Below are 12,047 nucleotides of genomic sequence, written 5' to 3' on the forward strand. Positions count from 1 at the left end.
GAAGCAATTGACATAAAGCCTGAGATTCTTTTTTGTTGTTTGCACACAGGTGAGGTCTGCCATAAATCCTATACTCAGTTTTCAAACCTTTGCCGTCATAAGCGCATGCATGCTGATTGCAGAACCCAAATCAAGTGCAAAGACTGTGGACAAATGTTCAGCACTACGTCTTCCTTAAATAAACACAGGAGGTTTTGTGAGGGCAAGAACCATTTTGCGGCAGGTGGATTTTTTGGCCAAGGCATTTCACTTCCTGGAACCCCAGCTATGGATAAAACGTCCATGGTTAATATGAGTCATGCCAACCCGGGCCTTGCTGACTATTTTGGCGCCAATAGGCATCCTGCTGGTCTTACCTTTCCAACAGCTCCTGGATTTTCTTTTAGCTTCCCTGGTCTGTTTCCTTCCGGCTTGTACCACAGGCCTCCTTTGATACCTGCTAGTTCTCCTGTTAAAGGACTATCAAGTACTGAACAGACAAACAAAAGTCAAAGTCCCCTCATGACACATCCTCAGATACTGCCAGCTACACAGGATATTTTGAAGGCACTATCTAAACACCCATCTGTAGGGGACAATAAGCCAGTGGAGCTCCAGCCCGAGAGGTCCTCTGAAGAGAGGCCCCTTGAGAAAATCAGTGACCAGTCAGAGAGTAGTGACCTTGATGATGTCAGTACACCAAGTGGCAGTGACCTGGAAACAACCTCGGGCTCTGATCTGGAAAGTGACATTGAAAGTGATAAAGAGAAATTTAAAGAAAATGGTAAAATGTTCAAAGACAAAGTAAGCCCTCTTCAGAATCTGGCTTCAATAAATAATAAGAAAGAATACAGCAATCATTCCATTTTCTCACCATCTTTAGAGGAGCAGACTGCGGTGTCAGGAGCTGTGAATGATTCTATAAAGGCTATTGCTTCTATTGCTGAAAAATACTTTGGTTCAACAGGACTGGTGGGGCTGCAAGACAAAAAAGTTGGAGCTTTACCTTACCCTTCCATGTTTCCCCTCCCGTTTTTTCCAGCATTCTCTCAATCAATGTACCCATTTCCTGATAGAGACTTGAGATCGTTACCTTTGAAAATGGAACCCCAATCACCAGGTGAAGTAAAGAAACTGCAGAAGGGCAGCTCTGAGTCCCCCTTTGATCTCACCACTAAACGAAAAGATGAGAAGCCCTTGACTCCAGTCCCCTCCAAGCCTCCAGTGACGCCTGCCACAAGCCAAGACCAGCCCCTGGATCTAAGTATGGGCAGTAGGAGTAGAGCCAGTGGGACAAAGTTGACTGAGCCTCGAAAAAACCACGTGTTTGGGGAAAAAAAAGGAAGCAATGTCGAATCAAGACCTGCTTCAGATGGTTCCTTGCAGCATGCAAGACCCACTCCTTTCTTTATGGACCCTATTTACAGGTAAGCGTGTATGGGAGATGACAAAATATGAACAGATGTATGAAAGGTGTTATTTACACTGTAAAGTGATGGCTTTTTAACACGTCATTTTTGCTATTATTATAAAACAGAGTGAAGTTGTTTGATCTAGTGAACTCATTTTTTATTCTGAAAGTTGGATCATTCTGTTTGAACGTATTTTTAGATGTTTCTGAAGTTGGGGGTTTGGAATAGGACTACAGAATTTTTTTCCCTTGACAATAAATTTATTTTTAAACACTTCATTTGGAGTGGAAAATATGGGAAAATCATATTTAAAGTAAATTGTCAAGTGGCAGAAGAATGAGGATCCTGAAGGATTAATGCAAATATGCGTGGGTACTAAAATGGGTCAGGTTCTTTGGAATACGGGGGGATACATAACAGCAAGAGTCCACTCTTTGTTAACCTACCAACACATCCTTAATAAGGGCTGGTCATATTGTTTCTAAATAAATCTCTCAGGAGCCCCCAAGTAAATGAAATATTAATCACGGAGTATGTTTTGTACATAATATGAGTAGTTGGCATAAAAAAATGTCTCTGTTTAATAGCTTCATTATCCGGTTTCCTTTGATGTAGCAAAAAAATCTTGGGGTGAAACATACAAGTTTAATAAAAGATCTTTTTGGCAATATTCAGTAATATTCACTTGACCAAAGTGATTTAGTTTTAAAATACTAGTTTTCTTTAAATGGGTATGAATAATATGTTGGTTACATATTTTGAATATTACAAACATTTTCATATTTACTTTCTCATTCTAATCTTGAACATTGTCAAGAGTTCATGGAACATGTGGATAATTTTTAATTGAACTTATCTAACATTGGAGTATTTTCATATTTTGCCTAATTCTCTTTTGTGAAGAGGAAGTGTGCTATTATTTAATTCAACAGTATTTATCAAGTTAATATTACTTAATAGGTACTAGAGCTGCAAGTTCTTCTCACTTAAAACTCTTCTTCTATGTATATTATCTATAATGCATTAACAAGGAAACACTGTCAGTGTGGAAAGGACTACCCTCATTTGAATATGATAAAGTATTATCAAAGGACAATACAAAATATCTCAGTCCTGTCAGTACCAATTTTGGTTACTCTTTAAAATTATTATATCTTAATTCCTTTGGCAGTCCTGTTACTAGAGAAGGAAAAAAAAGACAAACATGTCTTCCGTATTTTGTGTGTAGATTGTATGTCACACATTTCAGGTCAGGTCATATTTCCAACTCAGTGATGTGTCTCAGTCCTTTGTTAAGATAATTTTTCAGACTTTCCTTTTTATACCCTCTCAATAGCAACTGGCTTCCAATTCTTCCACACATCTCTTGCACTCATCCTCATCACCTACTAGCATTCCTCTTACTCACTGTGATCTCCAACATCTCTCTGGTGCTTGTCTCAATTAAGACCTAGGCCTGTCATTTTGCCAAACTCATGAAAGACCTAGAACCCAGTTTTAGTGGCAGACTTGGGTTGAAATCTCAGCCTTCTCGTGTCTGAGACTTTAAACAAATCCATAAAATGGATATAACATCACCTACTTCAATAAGTGAAATAATATATGCAACACACATATATCACATATATAATATCAATAAGTGGTAGCTATTTTATTCTGCTTTAAGAGTGCATACATCTAAAAGTATTTTTAATTACCAAGTTGGTAAAAGGAATTAATTCAACATAGATGTATTATTTCCCTATGTGCTTAATACAAAATAGGATGGCAAACATTTCTAAAGCAGAAGGGATATATAGGTAAGTTTTATGTGTCTCTCTCTATCTTCAGAAAGCTCCCCATTCTCTTCTCACCACACCCATCCTATCTGCCTGCCTTCTTTATCAGCAGTGGCATCCAAAGAGCATATATGCTCTCTCTCTGAATATATATTAAATATAATTTACATAAAATATTTATATATTAATATATTATGCTATACATTTAAATATAAATATATATTGAGAGAGAGAGAACCTCAAAGAGTGGCTAGCAGTGTATATGCTTGGAAATGCCCTTACTATTATTGACAAATATGGAAGGAATAGAGTGCATATTTGGGAGAACACCTTCTTGGTAGAAAATGGCTCTAGTATTCAAAATCAGCCTTGACCTCATGATTTCAAAATCATCAAGCATTCTTGTCTACATTTGGAATGGAAAGGTACTGAATTTGTGACAAATGCCTCTAATTTAGTGACTCCTCATTTTTCACATTTTCTCATTATTCTTATTCCTAGTCATTCAGTAGGGTTTTTCCATTATAAATAGGAACCTCTCTCCTTAAGTACCTGGGAGTGTCACGAGTAATCTCCAAGAACTGGACAGATGTCTTTATATTTTTATGAGTGTGCTTCCCAGAAACCTACCATTGGCTTTATTGTTAGATGCTTTAAATGTCAGTGATTATGCAGTGATTGATATGTGAAACTGATTCATCTTCAAAATCTAATTTTAACCTTTCAGAGTAGAGAAAAGAAAACTAACTGACCCACTTGAAGCTTTAAAAGAGAAATACTTGAGGCCTTCTCCAGGATTCTTGTTTCACCCACAAGTAAGTATTTCGGATTTGAGATTTCCAGCTTGTAAACTAACTTGTTGATCCTGAAAAGCAGGTGCAATGAAATGAAAGATATCTTGAGAACATTAGGATTTCCTATGACGCTGGTGTGGAAGAACACAGGAAATTCTAGCAGAATTAAAACCCAAGCTCTTTAAAGAAAAATTAGTTAATATATGTGTAAAGATAACATGGTTCCAGTGTTAAATGATTGTCTGCTATTAACTGTTTATTGAGTTAAAGTGCATTTTGGAGTGAGCAGGACTCAGTTAAGAAAATAGATATCCAAGATGTGCTTTGTGTGTGGTGGTTGCTGATACTGAGAAATAGATCATACTGTGACTCGTCCCAAACTCGTGAAGGTCATTCTTGTTCTTTTAGAGCTTAGATAAAAACAGGAAATGAGTCTACCTGACAAGTTGTTACCACAGAGGGTGAAGGAATTTATCTAGAGACCACTGAGCATTCCAGCAAAGCTCTGTAATTGCACAAGAATTCACCACAATGCAAAGTGCTATTTGCTGAATAGAGTTGTGTTCATTTATCAAAATATATACAGTCTATCATTGCAAGGAAAATACAAAGCAGTACTATCTCTAATTGGTTCATCCTAAAGTCCTTATACATTTAGTAATTTTAAAAAATGGGTTTACATATCAACCACCATCTGGAAAATCATACTGAAAGAACAAATACGGTATATAAACATCTTGAATATGGTTTCTTAATTTAAAATTTATTTTACTTTTTTTTAAAGGATGCAAACTCTGGTCTTTATAGATAGCAGCATTTTAATGAAACTTCTTAAAAACAGAGTAAACTAATTTATTTTGTTGCAATATGTTCAAACAAAAAATGATGGTTCTCTAATAAAATCAGGGGAGTTTATGCCAGCTGTCTTATGGAGAGCTATGAGGCAATTAAATGAATTAAATAAAGATAATGGGATATGATTCTTTTTTCCTTTTCCTTTCTGTTACCTCTTTTACACTTTTTCAAGTATCTTTCCAGAGTCCTGAATAAAGAGTATGAGAGTTGTAACACAATCTTCTGGGTTAGTTGGATAAATCTACTATTGCTAAAGAACGCTCACTCCCTTTCAAAATGAGATAATATATGGTTTAGCAGTAAAAGTTTTAGAAACATTCCAGTTAGTATTAATTTTATATAGGAAGATTAAAGAATGTTATTCACATAATTACTTTATGGAAAAGAAGTAAGTTATAAAACAGTTAATGTTTATCAGGACTATATTTTATATTTAGACTGATCTAAGTAGTACTTGTAAAGTTTCATAGGCTCATAAACTGGAATGTAGCACATATTTTGTGTCAGATGTTGTACAAAAAGTACATCTCTCCTGATAGCTTCCTGTATAATTTTAAGTAAATACGTATGAGGATATAATATTCATATATGCATTAATGTTATAATAATTAATTACAGTAATCATGATTTTCATGTTCTGATAATCTTTACAATTTAGTAATTAACCATTTCAAAATTGAGTGCTATGGGTACATGATAGAATGGAGAAAAACCAAAACAGGGATTCAGTGTCTTTTAGCATCTTAGTCTACCTGGCTCTTAGTTTTCCTGTTTGTAAAATGAGAGAGTTGGGTGTAAGGTTTCTATCCACTTTGAAATTCAAAGATGTTTTGCTAACCACGGTAAATTTACCATTTCATAAGATGGGGAGTTTTGTCAACCATTAATTCTGTATGAATTTGCAGCTGTTAGCAATATAGTAGGTATATATTTTAAAATTATAAGAGAGCAGATTATATTTTAATATTCCCAAATTAATTAAGGATCACAAAAGATGAGGCATGTGTCCAGGGCTTCGAGCATAGCAGTCATTCCTCAGATCTTCACAAACACACCTGTGGGAGCGCAGTGGCAGTGTTTTCCTCCTGCACCAGAATGTCACGTCTTGGTATAAGGGACTCCCTATTGCTGTATGTTGATATTAGAACAGGACCCAAGAGAGATGATCAAAATACTTAAAACCTGATGTGTCATGAATACCCACCAATCAGAATGGATTTCTGCCATTCTGGAGCAGGATACTGGAGGCTCTTGCTGCACCAACTGCCAATGTTTTATTGGCTGGATAGTGGGACTATCTGAGGGGTGTTTGGGAAAGAGGCCAGGGAAGCAGGGGAACATTTAGAGTGCTTAGGGCAAAGGCTATTTACCAACTGTTACAGAAATATTTCATTGTTTTTATAACCATCATGACTGTTTTCATGTGTCATGCTATATATAGCTGGGATACAAGCTGGGATACAGACAAACCCTCTTCCTCTTTAATCAAGTCTTACCCTTCCCAGCATAGCTGGAAGAGTTGGAATTTGTGTACACCACATATTTAGCATTGTGCTTGGCATGTGGAAGGACCTAAATGAGGAAGAGCTCTTATTAGTGGGTGCAAAAACATTTTATTATAAATATAAAGGGATGTTATTAAAACACCCTCCTCTCATCCCCTGCCCAATTTCTTTGCCAGGGCCATGCCATGTACTAGGAGTACTTGAAAAGATGCTTATTGTATTCTTGGCATGACCTCACTGCAGAAGTAAAGGGGGCACAGATCAAGGAGCCAAAGCAGAATGACTTGCTTCTGTTCTCAGTGCTTGCTATGATTTCATAGCTAATGTGCTCGCATAAAACTGTTCATTGCTGTATTTTCCATTTAAGTATATTAGAGCAAATCACATGGATTCTCTCAGCTTCTGGATCGTCATTTCAAAATGGGAATAATATCTGCCCTATCTGTTTCTTAGGATTGTCATAGTAATAAAGGGGTATCACATTCTCAATGTTTTAGGAAAAAGAAATAAGGATGCTTCATAGTGGTATTCTCTGGGCAAGTCTAGTTTTACAATTTTTGTGTATCTTTATATTGTTCTCAGCATATCCCTTCCCATTCCATAATTCCTAGTCAGTGATAAGTGAACACCTCGGTAAATAAAAATCTACTGAATTTTATTGAAAGATTATTAGGCTATATTACTGCCTTTTAGAATAATATGTGTTTTAAAAATTCTGTCAAAAATACTTAGAAGATACATGAGTACATACATCAAAATTAAAAGATAAATGCCGAGGGTCTCAAGTCTTCTCTTAGTTCAATTCTTGAAGAAGCATGTTTGCTCTATCAGACCAGGTGAGAACTATTTAGTCCTCTAGTTTTCTTTTACAAATCAGTTAGTTTACTCTAAGGGAGAAATAAGTGTAGTAGAGGCTTTCTCTGCATATGTGGTTGAAAATTATTTATGGTCAGTATAATTTTGAAAAGGAGTTGAATGGCCACAAATAGGTCAGATGCAGGGAATGTTATTACTGTGTGACCTCTGAATGTCCATTTCATTTGTTCCTATTTTGGATCCTTTGCATTCATGTTGATAGCCCATTTGAACGTCCATGGAAGTCATTTGTCAATTACACTATTGTAAAAGTGGCTATTATTCCTTGGTTTGATCTTTCTATACTTTTAATATAGTTTTTGGTTATTTGCACATTTTATTTGCAAATGTTTGGCTTTGAATACATCTGCAACAGACTCTTTTTTTGCTTCCATTTCTGTCCTTTCTTCATTCTTTTATATTTTCTTTCTTTTAAATTGGCTGATTATCCTGCTACTACATTCCAAGGAACTGAGGAGACAGTCTTTTCCTAAGTTATAATATGTGAAAAATCACTTAAATCTTCTGTTCTTCATGTTCTATTTTGCTTTCAACAAGTGTTTCTTATGGTTAGATTTCTTCTGCAATCAAGTTTTCATCCTTTAAAAACTATGTATCTTCCTTAATAAAGACACCACAATGTATATAAGCAAAATATATATCTCCTTTAACCAAGCAAAATGATGTTTTAAACTTTTGTGTCTCCTGGAAGAGCTTCTAACCCACTGAAGGTTTTCCCAGTGAATCTTGTCATAAATTGTCATTAATAGCTAGAACATTCTTAACTGTTCTGACTACTGATGGTCTGAGTCCTATACTAATAAAAATCAAGTAGTGAATTTCCAAGTACATTATCCTTTGATTATCCTTTTGTTATTCAGTGATTCATATTTGAGTAAATATATTTTCTTTATTATTAACATTATAAAAATGCAAGAGATTGGATTTTTACAGGAAATGGCTTAATTTGTAGCTATTAGAATAAATTTAGGGATATTGTTTTATAGTAAGTAGTAATTAATAAAAAGGAAGCATCTGTTTTGCTGTAAGATTCTCTAGTAGGTAGCGTTTAGCTTTCTCGTAATAATGAACCTTGATTCAAACATTTCATTCAGGTAAATAGAGGAAATTCAACAGTGTTATAAAAATATTTAATTTTTATGTCCAAAGCTTTTACTCAAGGTACAGTTACATGATAAGCAAAAACTACTAATTTAGTACAAATGTTAATTTCTCAAAGGATAGATTGCAATAAAGATACCAACACAGAAGTAATTTTTTGTTTTTGTTTCAATTTTGCTCCCAGTTCCAACTGCCTGATCAGAGAACTTGGGTAAGTTTCCTACTTATATTTTTGACTAAAGTGATGTAGCATTAAAAAGAAAACAACTTAACATTCTAAATTGCTGTACAGACATAAAGAATTCTGAACTCCTTTCCATTACATGATATGGCTCCAGCAGATAGTTGACCTGCTTTCTCAAGCTGCATTCTTTCAGTTATAATTGGGCATTTAGTGAGCTAGAAATTGTTTACAGAATGATTTTATTCGATAAATCTGATCCATTCCACATAATTATACCTTGATATGGAACTCTTTCTGGACACCTGGGAACACGCTGTTAAACGAGGCTTCGAAATGGGTCACTAAGTGAAAACAACCATTATTTGGTGGAGCCTGTATCAGCATGTAAAGATGCTTTTGATAAAGCCTTCTAAAGGATAAAACCTGAACTTGTGTGTAGATACAGGCTGACATGGGAATTCACATCCATATATCCCAGGGCAGAAATTGGTTCTGGCTATTTAAAGATATAAAACTAAATGTTTACAAATCCATATGTAACTAGTGAATGGATCTTTTAGCATCTAGTCTCACTTCCTTGACTTTCAGTTACTACTTCCAGATACAGTCAGTTTCAGTTAATAATATTAGGGGATAGCTTTATTTTTTATTGTGGAAGGTACTCAGGATACAAAGAATACTGCTTATTTAGTTTTTACCCCTAAATAAAACTCGGTCAGTGGAAATAACATATAGTTAAAAATATTCTCTAAGTATATGTGTTTCTGTTTCTCTTTTTCACTGAAAATTATTCTGATTTCTGATGAATGGGCAAAATCTTGGGTTATAGTTCAGCTGTCCTTTTAAAGTCACTGGATAATTATATATAAACTTAGTTGAAGCATTTTAGCACTAACCTGTTTCCTCTATTTGATGTTAGTTTTTCTTTACCAGAAATTTCTTCATTTTATCTCTTTTGTGGAATATGTAAAATTGTGATTTTTCTCATTCTGATAGACTTTTAAGGTTTAAGTTTATTTCAAAAGTATACAAATATTTATGGAGAGAGAGGGAGAGAGATCAACCCGCTAACTTAGGCAAAGTTGTGCAACAGATGGGGTTGTTTTCTGATTATCCTGGCCGGCATTTCCAGTCTTCTTCCTTTGCATTTCCTGCTAGAGATCTGTCTTGAGTATTGTGCCTCATGGTCCTCATCTTTTCTAAGGTACAGTATGACTTTGACAATAGCTCTGTTGTCAGCTGGTTGAAGCTTAAGGTGTTGACCCCCTACATACATGGCCAAAGATTGTGCCAACTTACAAAGGCAATATAGATTTTAAGTTAAACTACCTTTTCTTACAATACAACAGCATAGTGATTGCTGTTGCAATGCTTTGAAACATTCCCATTCCATTGAGTCACAGGTTTTTTGGAGATGTGATTTACATTTGTATTATAAAACAGATATTAGTAGGGAATATTAAAGATACATGTTTATCATTTTCAGTGGTAAATAGATCTCTATGTTGATTGTTTGTAACACAAAGGATACATGCTTGGGGGGATGAATATTCCATTCTCCATGATGTGATTATTTCACATTGTATGCCTGTGTGAAAACATTTCATGTATCCCACAGATATATACACCTACAATGTACCACAAAAAATAAAGAAAAAACTAAGTGATTTCATAATCATGACTGCTGAATGTGATACATGGAGTGAGATAACCACAAAATAGGAATATTTACTTCTCCCCCATATGACCATGATTTTGAGATTTCTCAAGATTATCAAGTGAATAAATATAGAAAACTACCAAATCTACAAACTTTCCCATCATAAGTTATTTATGAAAAGTTAATTATTTTATGATAAAGTCATGTGTAATCTAATTTGTAAAACATTGAGTCACATGATTAATGGTGTTGTTGGACATATCATTTCATATAATCAGGTTGTCACTTTAATAGTTTTAATGAGAAACCTTTTTATGTCATCAATTATTGGCTGCCAGATAATAAATGTTAAGTTAAGTGCTTAGGACCCAGTTGATAATATCTTGCCTGCTGAAATGTTTTCAAAAATACTAACTTTATTTGACTAGAGAGATAGCTACATTTTTTGGTAGAAGCTAGGGAATTTTGTCTAAATATTAGTTTGCGTCAGTATAAAGTTAATAGCCTCTTGGGGACTGGAACAGGGTGAAATGACTTCCTCTTCCAGACATCTGGCTGCAGATAACATCAACTATTATATATGTAAATAAAAATTACTGTTCCATAGGAAAAAACTGTCATTTACTGATCTTAGATTAGCCTATGACATTAATGAATCACAGGGTAATATATTTTTAAAATATATGATCTAACTTTTACCCCTTTGATTTCCCCATTCTCAGCAAATTTCTTATTCGTCATAGTAGATATTGCTCTTCTCATTTGATTTTTTCATAATTTAAAAACATATAGCTAGATTCTGTTCCATTTATTCCAATTTATCTTGATTTTTAAAATTTAAAATTAATCTCAAAACTTACTATTTCTCCTGCAAAAAGTGTGTTACTTTTGGAGGAACATCACGTGAGTCAGACCAGCCAGCAAGAGAAAGTTGGGGTTTTGATCTGTACACTCAAAAGAGCTTGTGTTAATCCAATACCTTAATCATGGGTATTGACTAGGGCTGATGATGGTCACAGAACTGCCGAGTTACCCCAACTAGCAGATGTCTGAGTCACTTCTGTTTATCTTAATGTGGAAACTTATTCTTTTCAACTGAGGTCAAGTGCTGTAAGAGCAAATATTAGGAAGATGAAAAGAAGGATTCAACGAAGGCTTTTATGTTGCTTCAGTGGTTGCTGGCTGGGCAGAAAATGTTTTGCGTACGTGTGTATGTGTGTTAACAGTTACCCTCAGCTTGCTTCCCATCTTCTTTCCTTCCCTTTCCCCATTCCAATTTAATCCTCTTTTCATTTGACACCGGAAGCCAAAGGTGGGGGCGGCTTGTAAGACACTTGCATAACCCTTATTCTTTTTCCTATTACCTTTAAGAATGTCATTATTTAGCCATCAAGCCCATAATCTATTTTCTTGTTTCTTGATGGTTTTCCCAAATCGAAACAGTTTGAGGAAAAATAATCACAGTGATCTTTCTTCAAAAGGAGCTAGCTATTAGCAGCTACTAACGCAAGACACATTTCTCAACAGCCAATTGCTCTCAAATAACTTGAAGGACTTGTAGTTTATGTGTGCTGAAGATGAAAGCCGAGAATAATAGTCATGAGTAAGCTATTTTCCATATAAAAGGAAACGTGTTTCTATAAGATGTTTTGTTGCAGGAATCTGAGTATGTCAGCAGGATGGACACTCGAATGATTTAAAACCACTAGATAATGAACTTTTACTTAAATATTAAATGTACCTAAATAAAACGTTTGTAATCACTACCCGTGCACTAACTGTTCTTCCCAATAAATGTGTGTGATCATGACCCTTATCCATGCTTGTTACTAGTGCTAATCAGTTTGAAGGCCAGAGGTCATTTTTCACTCAGAAAACTTATCTCTTGCTTTCTTGCTGGGTG

The 12,047-nt window shown here is 34.9% G+C and overlaps 1 protein-coding gene across 6 annotated transcripts in view; it reads left to right on the forward strand.

The window, feature by feature from the left end:
• MECOM (MDS1 and EVI1 complex locus) overlaps positions 1–12,047 on the forward strand; it is a 602,573-nt gene that overhangs the window by 569,729 nt on the left and 20,797 nt on the right. For 4 of the 6 annotated variants that reach the window (XM_025376650.1, XM_025376651.1, XM_025376653.1 and 1 more), the window contains 3 exons: positions 50–1,406; positions 3,897–3,984; positions 8,485–8,511. In XM_025376650.1, coding sequence (XP_025232435.1) covers positions 50–1,406; positions 3,897–3,984; positions 8,485–8,511 — 1,472 coding nt within the window. The remainder of the gene's footprint in view (positions 1–49; positions 1,407–3,896; positions 3,985–8,484; positions 8,512–12,047) is intronic. The other 2 variants (XM_025376654.1, XM_025376655.1) reach the window with 1 other exon arrangement.

This window comes from Theropithecus gelada, chromosome 2 (assembly GCF_003255815.1).
Source record: "Theropithecus gelada isolate Dixy chromosome 2, Tgel_1.0, whole genome shotgun sequence".
Lineage (NCBI taxonomy): Eukaryota > Metazoa > Chordata > Mammalia > Primates > Cercopithecidae > Theropithecus > Theropithecus gelada.